This window comes from Phragmites australis, chromosome 24 (assembly GCF_958298935.1).
Source record: "Phragmites australis chromosome 24, lpPhrAust1.1, whole genome shotgun sequence".
Lineage (NCBI taxonomy): Eukaryota > Viridiplantae > Streptophyta > Magnoliopsida > Poales > Poaceae > Phragmites > Phragmites australis.
The window spans coordinates 150,123-177,294 of NC_084944.1; the positions used below are offsets into that span (position 1 = coordinate 150,123).

At 45.3% G+C, this 27,172-nt stretch overlaps 5 protein-coding genes and 1 pseudogene across 5 annotated transcripts; all 6 read left to right on the top strand.

The window, feature by feature from the left end:
* Positions 1-583: 583 nt before the first annotated feature.
* Positions 584-4,429, top strand: LOC133907965 (probable protein phosphatase 2C 11; annotated as a pseudogene).
* On the top strand, positions 4,415-9,910 carry LOC133906969 (4-coumarate--CoA ligase-like 3). Its single transcript, XM_062348938.1, has 6 exons — positions 4,415-5,496; positions 6,222-6,411; positions 6,726-6,862; positions 7,165-7,232; positions 7,327-7,429; positions 9,009-9,910. Exons 1-6 carry the CDS (start codon positions 4,432-4,434, stop codon positions 9,156-9,158), a joined length of 1,713 nt encoding a protein of 570 aa, XP_062204922.1. The 5' UTR covers positions 4,415-4,431; the 3' UTR covers positions 9,159-9,910.
* Positions 9,911-10,107: 197 nt separating this feature from the next.
* LOC133907864 (choline-phosphate cytidylyltransferase 2-like) lies at positions 10,108-13,294 on the top strand. Its single transcript, XM_062349960.1, has 8 exons — positions 10,108-10,449; positions 10,801-10,914; positions 11,556-11,651; positions 11,737-11,779; positions 11,873-12,028; positions 12,288-12,356; positions 12,500-12,610; positions 12,754-13,294. The coding sequence occupies exons 1-8, from the start codon at positions 10,241-10,243 to the stop codon at positions 12,850-12,852; spliced, it is 897 nt and encodes a 298-aa protein (XP_062205944.1). The 5' UTR covers positions 10,108-10,240; the 3' UTR covers positions 12,853-13,294.
* Positions 13,295-13,707: 413 nt separating this feature from the next.
* On the top strand, positions 13,708-20,658 carry LOC133907966 (plastidal glycolate/glycerate translocator 1, chloroplastic-like; the record flags this gene model as incomplete). Its single annotated transcript, XM_062350106.1, is given in 9 exon segments — positions 13,708-13,864; positions 13,867-13,937; positions 14,076-14,391; positions 18,758-19,019; positions 19,106-19,221; positions 19,370-19,476; positions 19,597-19,774; positions 20,046-20,175; positions 20,275-20,658. Coding segments are annotated over 9 exon segments (1,488 nt in total), but the record flags the coding sequence as incomplete, so codon positions are not given.
* A 44-nt stretch (positions 20,659-20,702) lies between these two features.
* On the top strand, positions 20,703-22,440 carry LOC133907862 (probable methyltransferase At1g29790). The gene has a single exon (XM_062349958.1). It carries the CDS (start codon positions 21,006-21,008, stop codon positions 22,206-22,208), a length of 1,203 nt encoding a protein of 400 aa, XP_062205942.1. The 5' UTR covers positions 20,703-21,005; the 3' UTR covers positions 22,209-22,440.
* A 162-nt stretch (positions 22,441-22,602) lies between these two features.
* Positions 22,603-26,719, top strand: LOC133907863 (26S proteasome non-ATPase regulatory subunit 13 homolog B-like). The gene is made up of 6 exons (XM_062349959.1): positions 22,603-22,883; positions 23,854-24,300; positions 24,454-24,534; positions 25,074-25,270; positions 25,352-25,451; positions 26,114-26,719. The coding sequence occupies exons 1-6, from the start codon at positions 22,737-22,739 to the stop codon at positions 26,297-26,299; spliced, it is 1,158 nt and encodes a 385-aa protein (XP_062205943.1). The 5' UTR covers positions 22,603-22,736; the 3' UTR covers positions 26,300-26,719.
* Positions 26,720-27,172: the final 453 nt, after the last annotated feature.

The window sequence follows — 27,172 nt, forward strand, 5'->3', positions numbered from 1 at the left end:
TGCACTCCACACGCTCGCCCACCCCATCTGCGCCTCTGCTCTCCAGTCTCCCGAGCCACCGCCTCCTCCTCCTCCGCGCTCGAGCCGCGCCGACGACGCTACCCCCGCTCTCCCTTCACTCCCCCTTCCCCGACCCCCTCGCGTTCCTTGCCTCCTTCCCTCCACCTTGAGACTCAGCTGCCTCCCTACCGCCCACCTGATTCCCCACACGATGCCTTGGTCGTGCCACCTCCCCGCCGCCTCTCGCCTCCGCCTCATCTCGCGGCGCCACCTCTTGAATCCACGCTCCACCGGATCCAAGCAGCCACCGCCCGGGTCCGCCTCCATGATGCTTGCCGCTGCCCTTCATCGACACTATTGTCACCATCTCGACTGCACCGCTGCGGACCGAGGTGAGCATGCCCCGCTGATGAGCTGTTGCACCAGGTGGATGCGCGCCACCGGATTCGAGCCAGCACCGACCAGATCTGCCTCCCCGACATATGCCGTGCCCTTCACTGACACCACTGACACCATCTTGACCGCGTCGTTGCCGACCAAAGTGAGCCCGTAAGCTTTGCCGTCGCACGCGGCAGGGTCCGCCATGCTGTCGCCCTCAACCACGGGGTCTGCGGCGTTAGTGGAGTTGATGGACACCATCCGCATCATTCTCTTCGCTGGTATCCCGGTGTGCCCGTTCACCGACAAGGAGCGCGTGGCGGGGCTCATCAGCACCTCTATCGGCGGCGCGCTCGACTGGTCGCTCAACTACGCGCGTTCCTACCTTGCCTCCATGCTATTGTCGTGCTTGCATCGCGTCATGTACCTCGACTTCGATGTCATCCTCACCGACAACATCGCAGCGTTCACGGCGACCTCGCTCCTGGGGGAGACGGCAACGCCCGAGTACTGTGGCGCCAGCTTCACCGCCTACTTCACACTGGGGTTCTGGGCATCTCCCGGGCTGTCATCGACGTTCGCTCACCGGCGCGCGCGCGCTACTTCAACATCGCTCAAGGCGGTTCTGGTCAGTACGTCCTCGTGGTGCTTAGAGAAACTAGCTACAAGAGCTCAAAGTTATTCCCTCCCTATTTTCCCCACATCCATAATGTGTTGATAAAATAACAAATCAAGTATAGTGTGGTTCTTTTTACCTTTGGCCTTATTGGAAACGTTAGTTCCATGTGTATAATCAATTCACCATGATGTACAATATTTTAGTAATTTTAGAGTTGTTGTGATAGTTCTTGCTATTTCTTTTTCTGGTATATAGGATAAACAGATTTAGAATTATGCTTATTATGGTGCCTTGTGGAATGACATGACGAAAGTAAATTTCACGTATTGTATCTACTCTTTGGATAATCATGTTAAAAAAGGAACTGATTAGGAATTAAAGCATTGCATCTATGGGTTACATGTGTGTTACACGTGATATACATTTAATCTTATTTATTTATGAGTTGTGATTCTCGATTTTGTTTAAAAAAGTTGTTACTTTGGTGCAATAGTGTAGGAAGTTTCACCAAAATATTCCTAAATTGTTTGAGAATTATGTGGCCATATTTCACTTGTACAGATCTGTTAGTAACTTAGTATGTCATTATGGCTTTTAACTCATCATATTTGTTGGGGTGTCACCTTTCTAACATTGTTTATCATTGCTATATCACCGTCATCATGTGCTTAAGGAAAATTTTAAGTAAGATGTGCTTAAAAAACTTAGTGATAGATTGTAACCACAGTTTTAGTTTGTGTCATTATGATCAATGGTATCCCACAGATGATAAAGGCTGGTTCTATTCTTTTTTCTACCCTCAAGGAGCATATTGATGAATCAATTCGAGTTTTTGCTTTGACTGTTTAATTTTATCATGTCACAAGTGATGTTTGCATATGTGTTGCATGATATCACTTAAATTTTGCATGTTATTGTTCATAGATTTGTTTGGTAGATTTCCGATTTTGCACAATTAATTATTCAATGAATATGTTTCCTTCCACCTTTATTTCAATTCAGCAATTCTTACTCTTCTCACATGAGGCACTGATTTCTCTTAATCAACATATAGATCCCAGTTTGACGTGACAAAGAAAGGGAGCAGATTTGGGAGTACTTGTGCCTGGACAGAGGATATATTATTGGACTCCCGTATAAGCTGACTTATCTTTTTTTCCAAAAGAAATTTTCATTCTATGTTTTCACTCACTAGGTGCATTGGTTGCTAACATTAGTGGCTTGACCTCTTTATTTATTGAGTGACTTACTTTCTAGAAATGTTTGGTAATCTTAACTCCTATGCATTGGTAAACATAAGTTAAAGAGAATAAGCTATATCACGATTTTGTAGTTGCCGTGGGTGCGATGAAACTTAGAACACATTCTACATACGAGAAACCATGTAAAATTTCATTCAGTTATTGTTGACGGAGAAAATTTAGTGTGCTGTCATGGTGCCATGGTGCTTTGATGTAGTGATTTTATTCAGTTTGCACAGCGATTTTCGTAGTTGCCATGGTGCTTTAACATAGTGATTTTAATTAGTTCGTACAGTGATTTTAATTAGTTCGTACAATGATTTTAATTTGTTCAATGTCACGCTACATACATAGTTAGTAAATTTTCAAGAGTGTGGTTTTAGCATTTTCATCAATCATGCCATTTCTGAAATTGTTCCTCGGTACAATGCTTAACATTTTGTGCAACCCTGTAGCACTCTGCATTGCTAGATCTTGATAGCCAAACAACATTCTTTGGTGTTTTTGATGGCTATGGAGGTACGTATACTCGCAACGATTGGTGCTTTTCATGTTCCTTCATTGTACTAGATTACTCATGAGGGACACCGCCATGCCAAGCATTTGTAGAGACTAATAGTATCTCATTATGGATCACTTTACTCAGGAACAGTAGTTGCTAAATTCTGTGCAAAATATCTGCACAGTCAAGTTCTCAAAAGTGAAGCCTATTCAGCTGGTGACCTAGGCATTGCTGTCCAAGAGCTTTCTTTGGGTATATAGCAAATCAGATTCCACATTAAATGGTGTAAAGCTTCAACATTTGTTAACATCAATGTCATCATGAAGATGACAATTTCTAATGTTATGGTTGTGCTACTTCAGAATTGATGAAATAATGTAAGGACAGAGAGGTTGGAAAGAACTATTCGCACTTGGAGATAACATAAACAAGTTTAGTGGTATGATAGAAGGGTTGATTTGGTCTCCAAGGGGCAGTGATAACCAACAAGATGATTGGGCATTTGAGGAGGTATATATGCATCTGGCAACAACCATTTTCATTTTTTAAAAATAGATGTACAACTAATTTCATTTCTCATTGAAATATAGATTTTATCTATTTCAGATTGTTAAATACTTGTAAGCTGTGTCAGTTGTGAATTGCATTAACAATTGAACTTTATGTTGAAAAATAAAACCTATGTAAATAGAACACATGCGACCCAAACATGAAGGCTCTGTTGTCAATAATGATGTACTATGAGCTAATTATAAAATATGAAGTTTCAATTTTTCGATATTATGAAGTCTATATGTTGCAGTTTGTCACGATTGTTTTAGTTATGCAATCTCATATAGATAATCTTTTGTTAGGGGTCTCACTCTGATTTTGCTGGGCTAACATGTGGGAGTACAACATGTGTAGCCCTAATAAGAAATAGCCAACTTGTTGTGGCAAACGCTGGTGATTCCCGATGTGTAATTTCAAGGGGTGGGCAGGTTTTGTATTCTTGCTCTTCCATTAGTTAGTAAAGAAGATATCCTTGATAGCCTGAGTATGTGTTCTCTGTGTCACATCTATGATAGACATATAATCTATCAAGGGACCACAAACCAGAGCTCGCAGTCGAGAGAGATAATACTAAATGAGCGGGGTTTTATCTATATGGGATGAATAAATAGAAGTTTAAACTTGATAAGAGCAATTGGTGAGCATTCTTTTTTTTTTTTAACATTATGCATCTTGCTTCGTGCCTTAAGTATGCGAGTACTTCTTTATAATTTATAATTGTGCTTTATTTATAACTGATCGATGATCCATACTTTTTTTAACATTGTGCACTTGTTTCGTACCTTAAGTACGTGAGTACTCCTTTGTAGCTCATAATTATGTTTTATTTATAACTGATGGATGGCCCTGTTTCCGTTGTCTCTCGCCCTTTCTTATCGTGAGTTGCCACGTGTCATGCGATACCTATGATACCGGTGTCTAAGAAAGGGATCACCATCTGCCTCCCAAAAGCGCAGGCATCGAGCGGCTATATGAGGTCGTGCCGCTTGTCCCCGACATGGACAGCAGTATAAGTTCGTTGTCACTTGTTCAATATTCAACTCTGGTTACAATACACGTTGACTGTAACTAGTTGATAGTACAAGACCGACAAGACTGACAGCAGGAGGGGAGAAACGAGAGCACAAGGGACATTGACAATGCAAGACGCCGCGCCGGGCAATGCCAATCGCTATGGCAATGCCACTTCAGGCAGCGCGTTCTACTCCGCCGCCACCGGCGTGTACGCCAGCATCCACCCTCCGGTGCCCCTCCCCGCCAACCCCTCCCTCTCCCTCATCCCCCACCTCTTCGCCCGCCTCCCCGGCACCCGCCCCCACGCCCCGGCCTTCCTCGACGCCGCCGCCTCCGAATCCCTCTCCCGCGCTGACCTCCGCCGCCTCGTCTCTTCCCTCGCCGCGGGCCTCCGCCTCTGCCTCCGCCTCCACGTGGGAGACGTCGTGCTCCTCGTCCTCCCCAACTCCGTCGCCTTCCCCGTCGCGTTCCTCGCCGTCCTCTCCGCCGGCGGCGTCGCCACCACCATGAACCCGTCCAGCGCCCCCGCCGAGATCGCCGAGCGGGTGCGGGACACCAGCCCCGCCCTCGTGCTCGCCGCGCCCGACAACGCCGGAAAGCTCCCGCCTTTGCGCGGCCCCGTCGTCCTCGTGCCCGAAAGCTTCCATCTTGCCGACGACGGCGCCCCCGAGTTCGCGCCCTTCCGCGCGCTGTTGCTGGATTCCGACTCGGCGGCGGCCCCCGCGGTGGGCCAGGATGACGCGGCCGCCATCCTCTACTCGTCGGGAACGGGCGGGCGGAGCAAGGGCGTGGTGCTCACGCACCGTAACCTCATCGCCACGGTGGAGCTCTTCGTGCGCTTCGAGGCCTCGCAGTACGCGACACCTGCTTGTGACAATGTCTACCTGGCCGCGCTGCCCATGTTCCACGTCTACGGCCTCTCGCTCTTAGCCGTGGGCCTTCTCTCGCTCGGCTCCACGGTGGTGGTCATGAAGAGGTTCGACGCGGGCGAGGCCGTGACGGCCATCGACAAGTACAAGGTCACGCATTTCCCGCTCGTGCCGCCCATCATGGCGGCGCTGGTGGCGACGGCCAAGGCCCCGGCACTGGCATTGGATTCCTTAGTGCAGGTGTCGACTGGTGCAGCGCCGTCCAGCGGCAGGCTGATCAACGACTTCCTCAAGGCCTTCCCCCACGTCGATTTCATTCAGGTGCGGAGGCGTACCCCAGCTTCAGCTCACTCCTCCATTCGTCCACACCCTCGTCTGCTGAGGTGGGGTCACCGGCGTTTTCTGCTTTGGCACTGGAGTGTCAATATTCTTGTTAGGTGAAGACAAGGATCAACGAATCGTTTCGGTCCATCTGCCTCTTCTGAATATCAAAGTTCAGTTTCCCAGTTTGGTACCGTTGAGTCCACCAGTGAACTTTACAGAGATTTTACTCCGAAAGAAGTCTTTCGGTGTGTAGGGACTACCTGGTTTTATAAAATAGCTTCATTTGCAATTACTTATTCTTTATTCATTGCAAGTACTTACTGAAAGTGACTGTACAGACGAAAACACTTCAAGTCACAAACTTGATCTACTCTAGGTGTTCTGAACGTGTAGCCATATTACAACGGTGTTTAAGTTTAAAGAACTGAATGGCAGACCGGCATTTGTATCTCGCTTTCAGTACATACAAACTGTTGGAGTAGTGATTATTTTTAAGCTTTGTTGCCCCTAGGAGATGTTCTTAGTTATTTTTCCTGCCTGCGTTGCTGTTTGTTTTGCTGATCTAGTCTCAGCAGATTTTCTTTCCGTTTGCGGAACTTCTCTTATTTCTCTGTACAACAGCTTGTTTTCCGTTCTTGAATGGGAAATAGGGAAATCCCGTATCGAAAAAAGTTGTTTTTCCATCGGATTCTTACCTTCATGCAACATATATGTGCGCGCAGGGATATGGCATGACAGAATCTGCTGCCGTAGGAACTCGCGGCTTCAATACTTCAAAGCAAAAGAAGTATTCCTCGGTAGGACTTTTGGCCCCAAACATGCATGCCAGAATCGTTGATCTGGAAACTGGTTGCTATTTGCCTCCAGGCTCTTGTGGGGATCTGTGGCTCCATGGGCCAGCTATAATGAAAGGTACAATTTCACGAGCTTAACTATGCTACTCCGTCACTTTAAAAAAAAATTGCACCATTTTGCATGCACTCTGTTGTCAAACTGATGTTTAATACTTTGGACTTGCCTGCTTTTATCAATTACTGGCCTCGGATCGATTGGACTGTTGGTTTAGCTTTCATACTTTGATTTTCCCCTTGAACAGAACCTACTCTCAGATCCAGTCTGTAACATTATGCTGTCCTAGTATTCAACATGAATTACGTTTTATTATATTGAGCACCTCTTCTCTTTGCTCATTTGTATTTGGATCCTGAAAAATTGCTTCTTCACAGGTTACTTGAATGATGAGGATGCATGTACAGTAAATGACGGCTGGCTGCGAACTGGTGACATTGCTTACTTTGATTCAGATGGGTACTTGTACATAGTGGGCCGCTTGAAGGACACGATCAAATACAAAGGATTTCAGGTATGGCTTCCTGTAGCGGGCCCTGGAGTGCAGTACTGTTGCCATTGTTCTTGTACATATTGTGCGAGAAAGCCTTGGTTTTTTTTTGCCGGGTCGGCCGAAAGATTGGCCGACCAAATTTCATTAAGATTGGAGGGAGTTACAGGTTACAAATCAACGACATGAAAAAGTCGAAAGCCCCAGGAGGGCGAACCCCCAGGACTACTCTGTACAGCAAGAAGAAGCTAAAGGACTACTCTGTACAGAAGAAAGCCTTGGTTGTAAGTTGTAACAAATTGTTTTTCCATTTTTCGGACCATCAGATAGCTCCAGCTGACTTAGAAGCAGTTTTGATCGAGCACCCTGAAATCCTTGATGTTGCTGTGACATCGTAAGCTTGAAACAGTCTGATCAGGTTAATCTAATTTGACTTCATCCGTCGTCGTGTGCCTCAATGTTGTTCTTTGAATTTTCTTGTTCGATAGTGCTGAAGATGAAGAAGCTGGAGAGATACCGGTGGCTTTTGTGGTGAGGAAATCTGGAAGCACCCTTTCCTGTACGCAAGTGATGGAGTATGCGGCCAAGCAGGTAAGGAAGATACTAAACCACACTACACGCTGTTATTTCTTCTTCAGCTTGTCATGTTAATTTAACGGTATACCACGTCCCATAATAGCCATAATTTTTTTTTGAGGGGAATACAGTATTGTGGTATATATTAATATAATAAGTAAAATAACTGTACAAGGACAAGGACCAACAAAAAGAAAAACGAGCTATATAGGAGAGAACAGAAAGAGAAAAAGCTTTCTTCTACCAATTGACATATACACAGATATGTGTTGCGTTCAGCAAATAAGGACTAGTAACTAATGAGGCAGATATTAGCAATTTTCAATGTCCATACATGAGGTTGTGCTTTGTGGTTGCTGTGCATGCTCCCCACCTGTATGCTGTCCTGCTCTTGCTAGAAACTGCGATGCCTGTTGTCTCCCTCTCACCAGCACCATCTATCTGTACGGATGGCAATGTATAACTGGTAGTGTGAGAGGACGTCAGGTGGTTTGGCAGTAGTAGGCTAGCCTCATATCATATCCCGTTCTGGGCTTTCTATTCCAAAGAATCGAGTGATTATCATATCGTCTACGTCTAGTAACAGGTCAGGCTGGCATCTACTCCTCCCTTTGTAACTTTGTTGACTTGAGAATTAAATTCTCGTTTCCTTCAGGAATGATGCCGCGCTAGCTGCGCAAAAATCTATTGTGGGCCAAAAAAAGAAAGAAAGAAAGAAAACACGCACACACAAAGCTAGTTGTTCCTTGGAGACCTTTCATAGAGAGTTGTGGTGGTGAAAACAGGTTGAATTTTTTCCGTCCATCCGATCGTTCGAACCATTTTAGATGTTAATTGGATATTGGATTGGATCTCAGATAGATATATCGGATTCGGATGTAGGGAGCCAGGTATCCGTCAGATATCGGATATTTGAGAATAAAATCAGATATATCCGAAAACTATTCGAGTCTATCTTTCGGAGCTTGTAACTTTTTCATATAAAGTCAGATTGAATCAATCTTTATATGAAAATTGTAACTCTCGATGAGATCTACAAGTTTGTAGTTGATGTTTTTTTATTTGAAGTTATTAATATGTTCAAATAATTAATAAAAGCTTCAGCCAGCATATTGGGTACTCGTAACTTCTCCAATTTCGCTCTAATATAACTCCTTCCATATGAGTATATTGCTGATCTATTTGTTGAACTTCTAATATAGTTGAGTTTTAGATACGCGGAATGGTCGAACAATCATAACATATGCGATATATATATGGTTGTTGTTTTTACTCAATATCCGAATAAATATTTATAACCGACATTGTCTGTATCTAACTTGTCACATATTCGATCCATATTCGTGATCGAGACTATTTGTATCTGTATACGACAATATCTGTATCAGGTTCCGATTCCGATAAAAAAAATATAAGATAGAATATAGGATGAGCGATATCTGCATTGCATGAAGAAGCTTAGCTTGCACTCGCATGTATTTTGACGCCTGCAAATGCCATGTATATCGAATACTCTGTGATGACATGTGTAGACAGTAGTAGAGTTTTCCTTTTTGTTTCTCTGAAGCTTGTGGAGGTGGTGGTTATGGTGCAGGTGTCCCCGTATAAGAAGGTGAGGAAGGTGGTGTTGGTGGAGTCAATACCCAAGTCGGCTGCTGGAAAAGTTAATAGGAGGCTCCTCAAGGACTCTCTGAGAGGCGTTTCTCCAAAATGTTCCAATTCCAGTTGCCATTCGAGACTGTAACCACAGGCAGGCAGGATGAGTCAAGTTATGGCAGCTAGCGTTTTCAGCTTTGTTTAGCTGCTGCGGCATGAGTTGTTCTGGATCGTCAGGGAGGGGAGGGGAGGGGAGGGGAGGGGTCTCCATAGCTGAATTAGTTAGACTAAATCTCCAGGCAGGGGATGATTCTTGTTGTACTGTGAGATGGTTGGATCAATGAGCCATTTGTAGAGAAGAAGATGACGGACGGCAAATGTCAGGCAGCGACGGACTGACTTAATGCTGCCTGTGCGCGTTGTTGCTGAATGGATCATTTACCGAGTAAAATAGTAGATGGATGACTCCATCTCTGCCTCTGCTAGAGAGAGAGAGAGAGAGAGAGAGAATATGCGGTCGTAGTGGGGAATGTGCCATTGCAGGCTTTGGTTGGAACGCAAAGCCGGACTGGTTCTCAGACTGACTGAAAGCCGGGCAGGGCAGAGCAGGTGTTTGTTGGTCGTTGGTGGTGATAGGTAAGATGGCGCCCGAATTAAGCATACCATCAGTCAAGTCACTGATCATCTAGGGTAGTGTGTGTGGATGATGAATCCCATCTGCTGTAGCTGCAGGCAGCTCAACTAAACACAACCAGATTTGACTAATTTTTAGCAGTAACTAGGAGTAGTAGTCCTTAGTTGGGTTGTTCATTTTCATGTAATCAAGTTTGCTTATTTCAGGGCTCTTGATCTCTTGGGTCGTTGTGTTTGTTTTGTATTTTCAATTCTTTTCTTTTGTTTTAATATAAAAATACATAGTTCTTTTATGTATTCGAGAAAAAAATAGTAATAGTCCCTAAATTGACCGAGCAAGCAAGTGAATGTGAAGCCAGCCTCCCTCGTCGGACTCTATCCTGCACTGCAGCGCGCAGGACGACGGAGACCTGTCGCTGGCAGTGGGTACTACTTCTCGTAGACGGAGCGGAGTCGGACACGGCAGGTTTCCGAGTCGGCACCGCCCCCGCCTCCTGTCTTTTTATTGACGTGCCCTCCTCTCCCTGCTGCGGGCCACCTCCTCGTCCTCCTCCTCCTCCTCCTCGTCGTCGAGAGAGAGAGAGAGACACCTGAGAGATGGCGCGCGCCTCCAATGCCAAGAAGCGCCACGGCAAGCCCACCTCCCCGCCCTCAGGCTCAGATCCCCCCCTCAACCACAACACCAACAACAAGACAGCCTCCGCCGGGAACCACCCAAAGGACCGCCCCGTGCGCGTCTACGCCGACGGCATCTTCGATCTCTTCCACTTCGGCCACGCCCGCGCCCTCGAGCAGGCCAAGAAGCTGTATGTATCATTTTCTACTCTATGCTACGCCCGTCTCTCTCTCCATCACCCCCACCTCATCGGGGATCGGGGAAATTATTTAGATCCATCATCAAATCAAATTGACCGCACTGGACCGGGATTGCAATTTTACAATTACTCTTTCCCTCCATTACATCAGATCTAATACAAGCGTGTGCAGTTGCTTAATCTCTTGCTTCCTTCCGTCGAGACTTGACATCTCAATCTCCTTCATCACCTGGATCTGCATGCATACCTTTACTGTTACGCGCTTCGCTTAATCTGCTCTCCTGCCATTCCATGCGTGCTCGTCGGATTCATTATCAATCGCTTCCTCTGTTTGCCACGCAGATTCCCCAACACCTATCTGCTCGTCGGATGCTGCAACGACGACCTCACCAACCGCTACAAGGGCAAGACCGTCATGACAGAGGACGAGCGATACGAGTCCCTGCGACACTGCAAGTCAGTCTCTACTTGTACTACTACTACTGCTGTATTTCTTTTTTTATTATGCCGAATATAATCATATTCTCTTGAAATGCATCACAAGTATTAATTGTACCATATGTCGATCGATTATTATCACTAGTAAGCATCTACCAGCGCAACAGGATGTCATTCATTGTGAGCTAGTATACTCTTCTTGTCTGTATGTTGCACCTATTTTCCCTTACTGTAGTGGTCGAGGCCTTACATAACAGATCCCTCTATGCAACCAAGGTTTCTAAAAGTATATTTTTAATCCCTGTATATTGAAGGGTTTGGTGGTGTTAATAGATGTTTAACAAATTATTCCTCAACTGCAGCTGCTCAATTCTTTTTCATACTACCATACCTTAGGCATTTACATTACTAAGCCTATGTTCAGTAGACCGGAGTGTCCAACAATTTGCATAGGCTGCTGCATCCTGCTGCTCGTTTTGATCTTTCTCAATTGCCGTACCTGTCACACTTGTCTTAGACTGCTGTAAAGATTTGGAGAATATTTGACAAAAACACCACTGGGAGGTTTTAAAGCTCTGCTGTTTCACGAATTAAATTTAACCGTGCTCCTTCTCCTTCCTGCTGCACTGATCGTCTAACCATATATCTGCTGCTTTTAGGTGGGTCGATGAGGTCATTCCTGATGCTCCGTGGGTGCTCACTCAAGAGTTCATTGATAAGCATCAGATTGACTATGTTGCCCATGACGCTCTACCGTAAGCATGACTTGCACTATTTCAGATATTCCCTTTACTCCCTCTGTTCAGCTCAATTAACTACACGATCTCTGTTCCTGTACAGTTACGCAGATACTAGCGGAGCTGCAAATGACGTCTATGAATTTGTAAGTTCATGTTGCCTATAGCTAGTGTAACTAGAGGAGAGGTTATTCTTTTTCCTTTGCTTTCTCACTGAAAGTTACCTTGGTGTGTATTAGGTCAAAAAGATTGGAAAATTCAAGGAAACAAAAAGGACTGATGGGGTATCTACTTCAGACCTCATAATGAGGATTTTGAAGGACTACAATCAGTATGTGATGAGGAATTTAGCACGGGGATACTCAAGGAAGGATTTAGGCGTGAGCTATGTTAAGGTTAGACACTTTCCTCAGCAGCCACGCTCCACCGACAGATCAAGGCTAACTGGCTAAAGATCTTCTGTACCTTTTCCTTTCGGATTGGTTAGGATCTTTTTTCTCGCGACATATAATACATGGTCTCATTCTTCAATTGATGATTTGTAACTAAAGGATTACACCTCAACTACATCCGTTGTTGGGAGGAACGGTGATATTTTAAGAGAGAGTAAAGTCTCATGGTTTTGCAAGTAATAACATGCTATTATCCAATCAGGAGAAACAACTGCAAGTCAATATGAAGATAAATAAACTACGAGAGACTGTGAAGGCGCATCAAGAAAAGGTAACTGTATTGTTATAAGATTGATTCATACCTGTTGAGAAACTAGTTATTACCACTTGCTTTGACATCGAAGATTAGGTTTGTTTAGGTTATGGCAAGCAGTTGTACTGATATGCAGAGCTTGGTGCAATTATGCCTTGCAGTTGCAAACAGTGGCAAAGACAGCTGGGATAAATCATGACGAATGGCTTGCCAATGCGGATCGCTGGGTTGCTGGCTTCCTTGAGAAGTTTGAGCAACACTGCCACAACATGGTAATCTAGTTTGCTGAGAATGTAGTCTTGCCGCAGTTAGCAACATGAAAAGAAGATTCTAGACAAGTGATAGGCCTGTTTGCAGCTAGCTGTTTTGGTATTTCAGCTCAAACTGATTGATGCCTTGTAATTACTGTACTCAGGAAACCGCCATCAAGGACCGGATACAAGAGAAGCTGCGGAGGCAGCTGAGCAAAGGAATAGGTGATGCTGGTCTTGTGCAGCAACCGGTGGCAGCCTAATGTAAGTTTCGGTGCTGTGGTCATGTCAGTGCGTGAAATGGACCGATGCCTGCTCGTCCTGTACTGGTGGTGTGAGGATTACTAGTTGGTTATATGAGTGTAGTGCATGGAATGCGATTCTTGTACGAGTGCAACCGCAGCTGAGGCGTTTTTTGCTTTGTGATGCAAGGGAATTTTTCCGTTTACAAATGTCTATAGTAGAGGCGTTTGGTTGTTCTGGGCATGGTGTCATGGTCCTGTTGTCACAGTTTACCCTTGACTCCTTGAGAGTTACTACTATCTTTGTAAGCCTTGTAGGGGTTAGATTTACCTTTTTTGTATCGAGATTGATGTTCATTCGTTGCTATATGTGGTTGTATTCCCTAATGGGACACACAGCAGCACAGTCCATGTGTGGCAAATGCACAGCATATATGGTTGTACTTGTTTGGTGTACCGATTAGCAGGCTGGTACTAGTCTTCTTCTGTGGTGTAAACGAAAGTTTGATGCTCAAGATCATTGACGAATAACCTTGAGCCGATGAACTTGTTGAGAAGGGGAATCAAAACAAAGATGCAGCAGGGGTCTCTGAACCCGACGATCCCAATGCCAACCCCATCCTGCCCATGATTTCTGGCCACATCTCCATCGTATCGAATCCGTTACCTTGCAACTGCTCCGGACGCGGGAGGAGCAAAACATCAGTCGGGAGGGAGGGCAAGTCCGCCTCCGCATACAGATTCCATGCCATGGCAACAACCGCTGTGATTGGGATTCCCGTCTTTCCCTGTAGCCACCACCCGCTCTCCGCTTGCTCCCGTGCTATGTCACCCGTCGCCTCCGGCACGCTTTCTCAATGCCCCCGATGCTGACTACTCACGCCCCACTCTTCCTGTTCGGCCTACTATGTCTCTTCGCATCGTGGTCGCCTAACACTAGCAACATTGCGGCACATCGCTTCCTGTTCCAGCAGCACCAACTTCATGGGTCCCCTCAATGGCGCGACCATACTGTAACGATCATCTTCATCCCACCCCTGATCGTCCCCAACTCCACCACCGGCACCAGAGATGCCAGCACCACGTCCGGTGGCCTGTTGCCTAATGTGCGCACAAGCTTCTTTCTTTTCATGCTCTTACCAAAAATCATCCCTTTCCCTCTCTTCTTGATTCAATTCAATTCATATCTGTATGCATTGGCACATCTCAAACTGAATGGAACTGGTGATATCATTTCGCTGTAGCTTCTTGGCGTCGCGCACCTGCTCGTGTCGCTAGGCATCGTGCTCGCCACGGACAAGTTCATCAAGCAGGCATTCGTTGCCGCGTCCATCAAGTTCCCAAGCGCCCTATTCGGCATGTTCTGCGTCTTCTCCGTGCTCGTCATCTTCGACACCTTCGTGCCTGCTCTAGCCAAGGGATTCATGGACTTCTTTGAGCCCGCCGCTCTGTTCATCCAGAGGTGGCTGCCCTTGTTCTACGTCCCTTCGCTAGTGGTGGTGCCGCTTGCGGTCATGGATGTCCCGGCGGCTTTAGGTCTCAAGATTTTCGCAATCACTTGTATGTATACTTCCCAACCATATACATCACTCATAGTTTCTCTTCATAATAAGGATCAGCTTAAAAATTATAAATATGACACACAATTGCAAAATGAATGTCGGACCCCTCCTTCGGGCACCTTGTGAAACTCATAACAGTCCTTGGATCAGTAGTTGATACACACATATTTCCAATAGAAATAGACATCACGGGCATACAATGATTAAGTACGATATTATAGGATATTACAGAGTTCATTACAATAAGGGCATGTATGCATAATTAAATAAAGCCTCATAGCACAACAGAAATAAGGCAAAAACGACATATGCCCCATAGGCAACTTGAGTGCAGACAAAATCAGCTTCTCTATTCTTCATCTTCTCCTTCAATGAAGTCAGCCTCTGAATCATCTGGGTCCACAAATAGCAAGTGTGAGTATATAAAGTACTCAGTAAGTCTTACCTCAAGTGGAGACATTAGATGCACATGGGTAGAACAAGGATAAGGTTGTAGAGTATTTAGGTTTTGCAGAAAGCTGGTTTTTAATGCAAGGTTCAATTTGCAAAGACTACCTTAAAAGTATTTTTAAGGGTAACACATAAGTCGAACTTATGGGGGGCGTTGGTCCTGAGGGAGATACTTTCATCCCACCAGTTTCCACACTTATTTTATCGGTAGACACACAGTCTAGGATATTCAAGGCACATAGCCAACCCCTTCTTTTTGAAAACACGGGCATAATGCCCACTCACACACCAAGGAGGTACTCACGCCGAAGAGCTAATCATTGTGACTGAATCATAGCATGTCCTTGACCGATGACACGACTATCCGGATAGGTTTAACATTATACAGAGGTTGTGCACTTTACCCACAAGATATGCACAAGCTTCCACCTTAGAGAAAGGTGGAGCTATTATAATGAGACGCAATAACCTCACAACGTAGTTACAATATCCACTAATGAGGCACTAAGATACCAGGGGTCTTAGAAGATCCACGGGAAGGACCACTTAGCAATACCAAGGCTCTGACATAGCCTTAACAATATCACCAGCCGGACCTTAGGCTACATACCACCCAAATCTTCTCTTGATCCCTATTGCCACTACCGGCCTCCGAGTGAGTACCGAACTAAGTTTGAGGGGTTAGTTCAAGTCCTACCCATTCAGGTCATATGGTTGTACGAAATGGATACTATGTAGGATGTCACAGCGAACCGGTCCTTATACGACCGAGGCAAGTGTCTCTTAGCAAGAACACCACAAAGGCGAACCTTGCTCCAAGATAGCTCCCACCTTTGTGGGGTACCTTACTTATCCTCGTCAACAATACTCTAGAGTTTTTTCAGAAACACAAATCTTACACGCACGCACACTAAGCACACGACACTTCACATTTTTGAAAAGGCATGATTAACATACGTAAATATTCTGGTTCTTTCTTTTGAGCAAAGCAATCATAAGCATGCTAGTAAACAACCATTCATCCAAACAACCATTATAGTTGATGTTGGGGACCTTCTAGGGTTTCAACGGAATAAAGGTAACAATATCAAGACATGACATAAACAAGCTAGGTCATAACTATATTAGCATATTCTTTGAAGTTACCATCATTAACTTAAGCATGTATATCGCTATAGTTTGAAACAATGGCTCTACATGTTGTATTTGAAAACATATGATCAACATAATCAACGGTGTAGGACTTGCCTTTGTTGAAGTCCTCGTCCGCTCCTTCTTCAAGAGCTGAATCCTATGGGTCTTCCTCGAATGCGTCTTTCTCTAACAATCGCAACATATGACCAAAGCGCACACATAATCAATCAATCAAATGATTATATTAAAAACTAAATAAATTAAAAAAGTTATTAAATTGATATGATTGGGTAGATTTCGAATTTAGATGAATATCGGTGGAAGAATCGTTGAAAACGGAGTTAGGACGGAGGAGAAACGGGCTTCGAAAGTTTTGTCGGGAGAGAAAATCAGAAAAAAGAAAACAATATTCCGGTTTTGGAATCGGCTCGGCTTGGGGATCGGCTCAGCGGCTCGGCTCGGGCCCACCTGTTAGCGAGGGAGGGAGAGAAAACAAATGAGGGAGAGGGGAGCCAACCCGATTTTGTCGGGGAGAGCGAGAGGGCAAGAGGGGGAAAGAGAGAGACGATGGGGCAGCACGCCGACGGAGGTCGGCGGCGAGCTTCGCCGGCCAGTCGGTCGGCGGATTGAGGCGACGATGGCCGGATCCGGCTCAGCGGGGCGGATCTGATCGGCGGAGAGGGGGCGAGGGCATCGGCCTGTGATGAAAAGCGGCGACCGGCGACGACGAAGGAGGCCCAGGTATGCTCCTCTTGGGGGAAGGAAGAGAGAGAGAGGACGGTGGAGCTCACCGGTGGTGGTTGCGGTGCTCGAAGAGGAAGAGAGGGAGGCGGCGAAGGTGAGGGAGAAGGGTGGCGCGGTGCGGATGGGGGGAGGAACAAGAAAGTACTGTTTACATTTATAGGGGCGACGACAGCTGCGCGGGGTGCCAGGTCATGAGGTGGTGGGGGAGAGAATGAGAGGGGGAGAGAAAATGATTTATTATCTCTTCTTCTGAGAATCAAGGGTGTGACAATGAATTAGCTCAATGTCCGAAATGAAAGAGAGTAATATTATTTCAAGTCACCAGAATTGTGCATCCTAGCCTCGGTGCAGCCTGGCACTAGTCAGCCTCTCCTGATTACTAATTTTCTGATGCTTCAGCATTTCCAGATTCAGTATTGTTCTAAAAATATATTTCCGGATTCAATTGTTGTATTTTCTTGAAAATTTTAAAATTCCTTTCATGGGCTCATTTTGCTTTGACCGGCGGGCTTTCTTCTTCCATTTGGGCCGAGCTCTTTGTATGGCCTGCTAAAGGGAGCTGACTAGGGCTTCTAGCACCTTCGGCATCCCTGAAAGATGAGGGTTGCGCGAGGGAGAGAGCTGGCGGCTGCTTGGCAGGGGCGGCGGAAGGCGCAACTGCCTCCGATTCCTTCGGGAACGAGGGCTGGAGGGCGCCGTGGCTGTCGCTGCTTTAAAGGGGCACCGAACTCCTCTGCGGAGATGAGTTTTTTCCCCTCCATACTCCTATTCTTTCTCACTGGTTCTCCTCTTTGGTCCTGGGAATCATCTCCCGAGCACAATCCGAGTGAAGCTTGGGCTGTGTGTTGATGATTGTGATACGGGAAGGAATTGATGAGGGAGTTCCTTGATTGGTGCTCTCTGGTGCTGCGATTGTCAAGGCTCGCCTGCACGCGCCGTCCGCGGTGCGGTGAGGATTTGTACCTCCGTCTTCCACGTCGGCGTCTACGTCGGCGAATTGGATTTCTGGGGCAGCGGCTTCCTCGCTGTGCTTATCCTCTGTGACTGATTCGATTGCATCATTCTCCCTGTGAGTTTTCCTCTCAGATCTGAACTGTTGGATGCCTATATATACCATGCTCTGTGATGATTTTAATTTGATGAGATTAAATTAGGATGTTGAGTACAATAGATGTATTCTTGAAGCTCTGCTTAAATCATATGCAGTGACCTGTTTTGAGTTTGGTTGTCAAGATCACTATCTGTCTATAGATCTTGATTTGTTCAATTGTTGTCACTGTCTTGAGAGATACACTTGGACAGGAACATCATAATATGTTCTGTTCTGTGATATGAGCTTTGATGATCTTGCTTTAGATCACAGCATATCATGGATTCATCTCTGTCACCTGTATGTTCCATGCGCCTATGGCTTATGCTGTTGAGAGACCTTTTGGTTAATATACTGTTCTGTCATCAGTTTATTCTGGTACTGTTCTTTTGCCCAAGTGTATGCAATTTTCAGAGCTCAATAGATCAAGAATACTATCTAGATGTGATCTCATGTTCTAATTTAATTGATGAAATGTTATCTAGATCAGTTATGGTACAAATCTTTAAAGATTTAAGGCCACCTGATAATAATGATCTGAGAGCCATTTCAATAATGCATCAAGTTCAGTTCAGATTCAGATACATTTTTATTATGTTCTGTTATTTCAGTATGACAGAAATTATTGCTATATTCTTGTATTTGTTCAGAGGTTTCTTCTGCTCATTTTATTTGTCATCTGGGATATATATATATATATATATATATTTCTTATATATCAAATATTACAACATCAATTTGGCAACCTGTAACCACTAGTAATTAGTAATAAAAATTGTAAAGTACACTGCCAATCCTTTTTTTGAAACATATGCTGGTGAAGGAATTAGATTCCACATGCTAGTGAAGGAATTAGATTGACAACATTCATAATATACTCTGAATATCTTTTTACCCTTCAATCCACTGCTGTATGGTTTTCATTTTGCTTTCTTTTCTTTTCTAGTCGGTGGCTGGTTTGCTTCACTCGCGGTCGCAGGATACACAGCATTAGCTGTGAGAAAACTTGTGAAGACACAGCTTATACCAGCAGAGCCCATGAGCAAACCATCTCCTTTTTCGACATTCGAGATTTGGGCATGGGCTGCTATCTTTGTTGCATCATTCGGTGTTGCATACTTGAATCCCACCGCACTTGGTACCACAGCACGAACATGCCTTCCTTTCCTGCTGGCTTCCACTGTACTGGGATACATGGTTGGTTCTGGGTAAATATGCTTATATAAACTCAATAGGATCCAAAGTATGCACTCTCAGTTTATTCAATTTATCTAACGATCTGGGTATGTTTCAGGTTACCATCTGGTGTCAAGAAAGTGTTGCATCCAATCATCTCCTGTGCACTTTCTACAGATTTGGCGACAATAGCATATAGGTATCTATCCGGGTCTGGAGTTGATGCTGTGCTAGGTTTATAACTAAACCCTAATAGTCCTACAGTTAAATTGCGAATTATTTAGTTTCAGAAGAGTTGCCTTGAAAACATTGTTGCAAGTGTGACAGTAGAGATTACCATCAAGTAACATAGTGCATAGATGGAATATCAAACTGCTCTCAGAAAAGTGGCTGTCCAGGTCCTCTAATCCTGGAGCTGGTGACGTTCTAATGGGTTTCCTTGGGTCTGTGATCATTTCATTTGCATTCTCGATGTTCAAGCAGAGAAAGGTATTACTGCTGAACTAGCAACTAGCTAGCATGGTTATTTTGTGACATCATTTTGGTCGGTTCAATTTTGCTGCAAGTGGATGTTGCCTAACCACTAACTTGTTATGTTTTGGACTTCAGCTTGTAAAGAGGCATGCAGCAGAGATTTTCACATCAATTGCCATTGCATCGACATTCTCTTTGTACTCAACTGCCGTCATAGGGCGCCTGATAGGGCTAGAGCCGACGTTAACCATATCGATACTACCAAGGTGTATTACTGTGGCGCTGGCTTTGAGCATAGTATCTTTCTTCGAAGGTAAACCTTGGCCACCATTCTCTTGTGAAATGATTATGTTCCGATACTAGAGATGAGGAGAGTGGGTTAGGTGAGGATTTTTTTTCTGTTAAATCTTGAGTTATCATGATGAGTCCCCTTGTATTTCACAGGAAAGTTAACAGTAGGTCAATTACTTCACCTAAACCTGTAGTCAATTGACTCAGTTCCTTAAAAAGAGTTGAATCTTCCTTCCACCTGTCTTTGCTTGGTGCTTGGCAATGATGATACATGGCTTTTTTTGGTGGCTCAGGTGTAAACTCTTCGCTAACCGCGGCCGTGGTTGTCCTTACCGGGCTCATTGGTGCGAATTTTGTCCAAGCAGTTATGGATAAACTTGGTCTGAACGACCCGATCGCCAGAGGAATAGGGACAGCTTCCAGGTAATTTGCTCGAAATATGCCGGTCCAGGTCACTCTTTTACTCTGTGAGCATGATCAAGCCCTGAATGGAATATTAATCTTGTTTGGTTGATGGAGCAGCGCTCATGGATTGGGAACAGCAGCACTGTCAGCTAAGGAACCTGAAGCGCTCCCCTTCTGCGCCATCGCTTATGGTCTCACGGGGATTTTTGGCTCGCTGATTTGCTCGGTTCCAGCAGTGAGGCAAAGCTTAATATTCATAGCTGGTTGAGATCAGCTCGTGATGAATTGTGAGGAGCATCGCTAGTTGTTGGTCCGAATCTGAGGGATTATGTTCTTCAGAGAACATAAGTATTTTTTTTTCTGCAACAAACATGTGTTCAGAAGATGGGGAAAACAACATGCCAATGTGAAATTTTTGGGTCAGAGTGTATAGAGGAAGTTGAACAATACAGTGATAAAAAAGGTGTAAGATTACCTACAACATTTGCGTGCCTGTAAATGTTTACCCCTGTATTGCATTTCGCCGGTTGCCATACTATACAAAGATGGATTCATTATGCTGCTTGACAGCTTGAGATACCAGGTCATTCTCAAAGTAGAGGCAATTTACAGTATGCAAAATTAACACAGATCCAGTACCAGAGTAGAGCACACTCTACTAGTGGTAGTGGACACATCACTCACTGGCCACCGCTGGTCTGTCTCTAGGTACCACCAATCCAGCAGGCAGACGGAGGTCAACAAAATTCTCAGCTCACAGTCCACACTCCACTGGCTACAATCCAGCAGTAGCATTGTAGCAATACCCCCAGATCCCGCTGACATTCTCCTAGCCAAGTGTGCCGGCGATGAGGAAGACGACGGTGACCTCCGCCTCCCAAATCACAGCCACAGGAGGAGGAGGCTGGCCGTGCGGTGGTGGTCTCAACCTCAGCGTGAAGCTGAACGTGGTGCTGCTGCTGTCGGTGGTGGCCACCAACCTGGTGTCCCTCTACCAACTCTCCCTCCGCGCCGTCACCGCGCCGCCGCTCCTCCCTCCCCTCCTGCAGCAGCAGCAGCTGAGCCACAGAGACGATGACCTCCTGATCCGGCAGCTCGACGCCATCCGCGCGGGCGTGTCGCAGCTGAACCACCTCCGCTCCTCGTCCCCTCCCCCGCCGCCTCCCCCGCCGGAGCTGCTCCTCTACTCCCACCTCGCCCCCGTCGCCTCCGCCTGCTCCGCGCACCCCGACCTCCTCCACCGCTACATGTCCTACGCCCCCTTCGCGCCTTGCCCCGACGACGCCCTCTCCCTCGCCGAGCCCCTCCTCCTCCGCGGCTGCCACCCGCTCCCTCGCCGCAGGTGCTTCGCTCCCACCACAGCATCGTCCGCATCCATGTTGAAGCTCCCCACCGACCCTTTCTCCCCGCTCCCCGACGGCGCCGTCCGCTGGCCCAAGGACGGAAAGTGCAGATCTTTCTCCTGCCTGCCGCCGTCGCTGGGCTTCGACGTGGCGCGTACGGAGGCCGGCCGGTTCCTCCGCGCGCGGGGGCCCCTGGACCTGACGGCGCCGCAGCTGCTGAGGCTGGCGTCGCTGAGCCGCGCGGGGCCCATCCGGCTGGGGCTCGACATCGGCGGCGGCACGGGCACGCTGGCGGCGCGGCTGAAGAAGCTAGTGAACGCCACCGTCCTAACTACAACAATGAACCTGGGCGCGCCCTACTCGGAGGCGGCGGCGGCGCGCGGGGTGGTGCCGCTGCACGCGCCGCTACAGCAGCGGTTCCCGGTAGGGGACGGGACCATGGACGTGGTGCGAGCGGGGCACGCCGTGAACCGGTGGATCCCGGAGGCGGCGCTCGAGTTTTTGTGGTACGACGCGGACCGAGTGCTGCGCCCAGGCGGGCTGCTCTGGGTGGACCACTTCTGGTGCCGGAGGGCGGACCTCGAGGGCGTCTACGCCGCCATGCTGCGGAGGCTCGGCTACAAGACCATCAAGTGGGCCGTCGGCGACAGGACCGTCGGCAAGGACGAGGTGTACCTCACCGCGCTGCTGCAGAAGCCATTCGGATAGTTGATCGATCAATCAAATCAACGCAATGCAATGCAGTGCAGTAGCAGTCACCTTTCCTCCTTTCCTCTCCACCTCTCCTCTCCTCTCCTCTCCTCTCCTCTCATGGTGTGGTGTCGTTCGTATGCATGCAATTTCGTAGGCATATCGAGTGAAGTGAAGGAATGAATATCCGTTGATGCAATGCAATGACCAGACAGAGTAATCAAATACTGTAATTTGTTTTGTTTTGTTTTGTTTTGTTTTGTTTTTATTTACCTATCTAATTTGTAGCAATTCATTCAGTTTATTTTTGAACTGGATTTTCTCCAAAATAAAATAACTTTGGACATATTGGGCCGAATATAGATGGCCCAACCCAACAGTAAATACGGCCCATTGCAATTGGCCGTGAATCGTCGTCTCCCCCCGTTGTGGGGTTGCAATCCCCTCCAGTGAGAATAGAATAGCCGCCGCCGCCGCCGCTGCCGCCGCAGATCTCTCTCAAACCCTAACAACTAATCCGGCTAGCCGAGTTGTTGGGAGCTGCGGATGGCGCTGCAGTACGTGGACGCGCAGCGGCAGGTGCGCCCGGACCTCGCCGACTGGTACGACTCCCTCGCCGACCTCTACCAGCGCAAGCTATGGCACCAGCTCACCCTCAAGCTCGACCAGTTCCTCCAGCTCCAACCCGCACAGGTTCGCTTCGCTTCCTCCTCCTCCTCCTCTTAGGGTTTGGTTTGGTTAGGTTTCTTCCAGATGGGTTACCTCATACGGCGGGCGGATCTATTCTCGCCGCAACCTCACCTTCTAGGGAGTTCCTTCCTTTACTAAGATTTAGAGCTGTCACTGGATAACTGTTGCTAGCCTATTCGTTTTGGGTTACTTATTATGTGGGGAAAATTGCACACGAATGTGCTGTTTTTGCTGACCTGATGGACTTCACGCTTAATTGAGCCAACCAATGTTTATCTCGACTTGAATGTTGTGCTGCTTATGCTTCTCAACTGAATTCAATTCACCAGCTTGCATCTTCAATCGACAAAACTGTATGTGTCTCGTTCAAGTATCCTGCTGCAGCTCCTACTTGCTTGAGTCCAACATAGTCGCAGCAAATTAGAATTATCAAAGGAATAGTTTTGGTCCTTTTTTTTGCCAACACGCATGGTCTCAGATGACGATAGGATCAATATTCATCAAACATAGGGCATGAATTGCCACTCTGCCTAAGAAAAATTCACTGAACTAAACTTGCATATAAAGAGTGCTGGACTGCTGGTTTTCATGTGCTACTGAAGAATAATGTCAAATGAAGATCTCAATAGGAAGCTTAGTCTCTCCATATGTTCCTTGTCTTGTTTGATACATGCATGCCAACCTTTATATGCATGTCTCTTGCACCTTCTTCTGTGTTATGCGGTTTAGACTTGGCTTGTGCCGTTAACCGTGATGGTTGAGCAATTGGATATGCTATTGTGAGTTCCTTCTTCCTATTTCATTTGTGCTGATTGCTTTGGTTGTTTGTAACGTACAGAAGTGTTTTCATGCTTGTTTTTAGTTTCTTTCAATGTAATGTGATGAACCTCGCTGACCCAATCACAGTTTGATTTGCTAGCAACAGTTATTGTCTTTCTCTTTCACAATTCTAATGCCATTGTTCCTTCAACAGACTGGCGACACTCTCATCCAGCTGTACAACAATTTCATTACTGATTTCGAGACAAAGATTAATCTGCTGAAACTTGCTCATTTTGCGGTGATAGCTTCACGCCAGTATCCTGACAAGGATGCTGCAATTACTTTCTTAGAGGGTGTAATCACAAAGTTGCGTGAGACAAGGGAACTACGGATCAATGAACCTATTCTTTACGTCAAGATGCAAATTGCAGCAATTGACCTTGAGAAGGGAAACCAAAAGGAGTGCAAGAACTTGTTGGAGGAAGGAAAAACCACTCTGGATAGTATGACTGATGTTGATCCCACAGTTCATGCCAGCTTTTACTGGATATCATCTCAGTACCATAAGGCTCGCCAAGAATTTGCTGAGTTCTATAAGAATGCTCTTCTCTATCTGGCCTACACTACTGTGGAATCTCTCTCAGAGTCATTCAAACTGGTATATTCTGTTATTAAAAACATCACCGATTGTAAAATAATGATTCATTTTCAAGTTGAGCTGGTTCTAGTTTGTTTCCTTTCTTATCTGTTCCAAGCATCCATTGGATGCTGTTTCTAATGATATTGACTACATGATATTCAATTCTGTCAGGACTTGGCATTTGATCTTTCCCTTGCAGCCTTGCTGGGTGATAACATTTACAACTTTGGGGAATTGTTAGCCCACCCTATTGTAAGTAATGCTTTGCATGTGCATGACTTCTTTTCTCATCCTACTCTTGATGTATTGGTAATTTTCTTGTCATGATATCCATTGCACTTGCTACTTCTTTTGTGACTTTCATAGTTCCATGCATAAATACCAGCGGTATAGTTATTAAATTATCAGGGTCAACTGCATATGTTTTAAGTACTTAACTTATCAAGGATATAATAAAACTTAAGCTGTAAACGTACCACATAGCTATGTAATTTTTTTAATCTAAAGTGCATATATACAGACATCTGTACTATAGTCACTTAAACAATGTAATTGTCACTGCAGAGTAATTTTCTTTACATTTTTATTTGGTTGACATGGAAGATGGTCAATATGGTACTAGCATAATTATAGTAAATCATCTGGACTTCTGGACAAAATTAACTATAAGTAAGGAAAGTTGGCTAATTTAACAGTAACATCATTAAAGTGGAAATTAGAGTATTCTTGCAAAAAAAATTGTTTGATTTGATATTTCTTTGGTCTAAAAGTTCTTTAATATGTACCCTTAGATCAATAGTCTTATTGGAACCAAGGTGGAGTGGGTCTATCATATGTTGCAAGCATTCAACACCGGCAACCTTGCTCTGTACCAAGAACTTTGCAGGGTTCACAATGCTGCTCTTAGTGCACAGCCAGCTTTGGTGCAGAATGAACGGAAACTGCTTGAGAAGATCAATATTCTGTGTCTGATGGAGATAATCTTTAGGTAACATTTGTGGAATAGTATTACTTTTCTAGCATCAGCTACATTTTCCTTTCCTTTGACATGGCCGTCTTCATGTTGCAGCCGTCCGTCAGAAGATAGAACTATCCCATTGAGTGTTATTGCTGAGAAGACTAAGCTTTCTATCAGTGATGTGGAGTATCTCCTTATGAAGAGCCTCTCGGTAACTTCACTTCCGACGTTCTTTCTGGCCTAAGATATGTTTTTGTGAAATCTTGTTGTGATGGACTGGTCTTTGTGGACTCTTGCTACCTCCTCCTGGCTTATTTTCCCCCGTTATTTACTTGGTCTTGGGAAACTCAATGCATGTCAACTTGGTTAGTGGTTCTGAAACAGGAAGAATTAACTTGTGATGCACATTACTATCTTCAGTTCTCCCTTACTTTCTTGTGTTGTTCTTATATGTGATCATATTTTCAATGGTTGGTTTTGTGAAAATCCATTATTGAATTATTTCATTTCTTTAAAGTTTACTAGTCTTGCGGGAGGCACATTTTACTCTGCATGTTTGTAAATGATTTTGATCCAATCTCCACAGACCTGTTTGTTGTCCTATTTCTACGCCATATACTGTCTGCAGTGTTTGTTTGATGCATCAACTAGACTTAGTCTTCAAGGCCTTGAATGTGGTAATATTTTGTACTAGTTTCCATCTCTTTAGTCTTCTATGTATGATTAGTTTTTATTAGAGTCACTTGTTGATGCTTTTTCTTTAGTCGTTGAAGTAACACTGGAGTCCTGGGTATTTTATTTCCATTGTCTCATTTGGCTGCGACATGGTTGGCAATCCATTTGTAACATTTCTGGCTTTCTTTTCCAATGCAGGTTCATCTTATAGAGGGAATAATTGATGAAGTGGACAGTACAGTTCATGTCTCGTGGGTCCAGCCTAGAGTACTTGGAATTCCACAGGTCAAGGCTTTGCGTGAGCGGCTGGATGCATGGGTTGGAAAGGTGCATACTACATTGCTTTCAGTTGAGGCGGAGACCCCTGATCTTGTTGCTGCGTAACTTGTCAGTGGCTGTTCTAAAAATCTTTTGCAAGAGCTTTGGTCAGCAAGGTTGTGTTGCAAAACGAGAGATGATCTGGGTCTGCTTCATGTAGTCCCATTGTGGACTTTGGAAACCTGATGCTCTGAGCGTTTGCCTGCCTGCATACTGCTGATCGGGGTCTGTAATTTTCTTTTTCTTGCCCTCTGGACATGGATGGTTAGAACTTCACACAGCATCACGGAGACGAATCCAATGGATTGAAAATTTCGTACTGGCAGGGTGTTTGTAGTGTCCCCGTTGAGTTAAATTTGTAACTGAGTTTATGCTTGTTGTTTATTGGACATGGATGCAGGAAAATCTTGCTGATTTTCTTAGTCTTTGAAAAATTGTTGTGCCTGACGTTTGCATCATAAACCGTGAGCTTTGATTTGTTGCGAATTCTGGTATTGCATTGTAGGTTTGGATGATAATGTGCTCTGTTTGGGCATTCTCCCCTTGTGGCGTGGTTACACAGAGCAAGCGCCTCCTGCTGTAGGAATGGTATTTGACTGCCATGTTCCATAGGTTATTCGTGAGGTATAGATTTTTCTACTTGATTAACAATCTCTTCTATTCATATTCGAAATTGTGACGAATATGGTATATATTTGGCTATTTGGAATGTTATTTGATCAAAGGGTCTATTCGGTAGGGTTTTAGCTTCAAAAATTCTTAGAATTAGGTATTCTTAACTTAAAAAGTTAAGAATACTTAGTTCTAAGAATTTTTAGCTCATTGATGATGTTTAGGTGAACTATTTTATTTCTATGTTAGTAAAAAAATAAATATTTAAATTATTTTATATTACCTTACAAATTAAGATATGATGTGGAGTTAGAGTTCTGTCAAATA

Coding starts and splice junctions, on each gene's coding strand:
- LOC133906969 (XM_062348938.1), top strand. CDS start 4,432: ATGCAAGACGCCGCGCCGGGCAATGCCAATCGCTATGGCAATGCCACT. Junction 6,863..7,164: donor TCAAATACAAAGGATTTCAG/GTATGGCTTCCT, acceptor TCGGACCATCAG/ATAGCTCCAGCTGACTTAGA. Junction 7,430..9,008: donor TGGAGTATGCGGCCAAGCAG/GTAAGGAAGATA, acceptor GTTATGGTGCAG/GTGTCCCCGTATAAGAAGGT.
- LOC133907862 (XM_062349958.1), top strand. CDS start 21,006: ATGAGGAAGACGACGGTGACCTCCGCCTCCCAAATCACAGCCACAGGA.
- LOC133907864 (XM_062349960.1), top strand. CDS start 10,241: ATGGCGCGCGCCTCCAATGCCAAGAAGCGCCACGGCAAGCCCACCTCC. Junction 10,915..11,555: donor GAGTCCCTGCGACACTGCAA/GTCAGTCTCTAC, acceptor TGCTGCTTTTAG/GTGGGTCGATGAGGTCATTC. Junction 11,652..11,736: donor GTTGCCCATGACGCTCTACC/GTAAGCATGACT, acceptor GTTCCTGTACAG/TTACGCAGATACTAGCGGAG.
- LOC133907863 (XM_062349959.1), top strand. CDS start 22,737: ATGGCGCTGCAGTACGTGGACGCGCAGCGGCAGGTGCGCCCGGACCTC. Junction 22,884..23,853: donor TCCAGCTCCAACCCGCACAG/GTTCGCTTCGCT, acceptor TTCCTTCAACAG/ACTGGCGACACTCTCATCCA. Junction 25,452..26,113: donor TCCTTATGAAGAGCCTCTCG/GTAACTTCACTT, acceptor TTTCCAATGCAG/GTTCATCTTATAGAGGGAAT.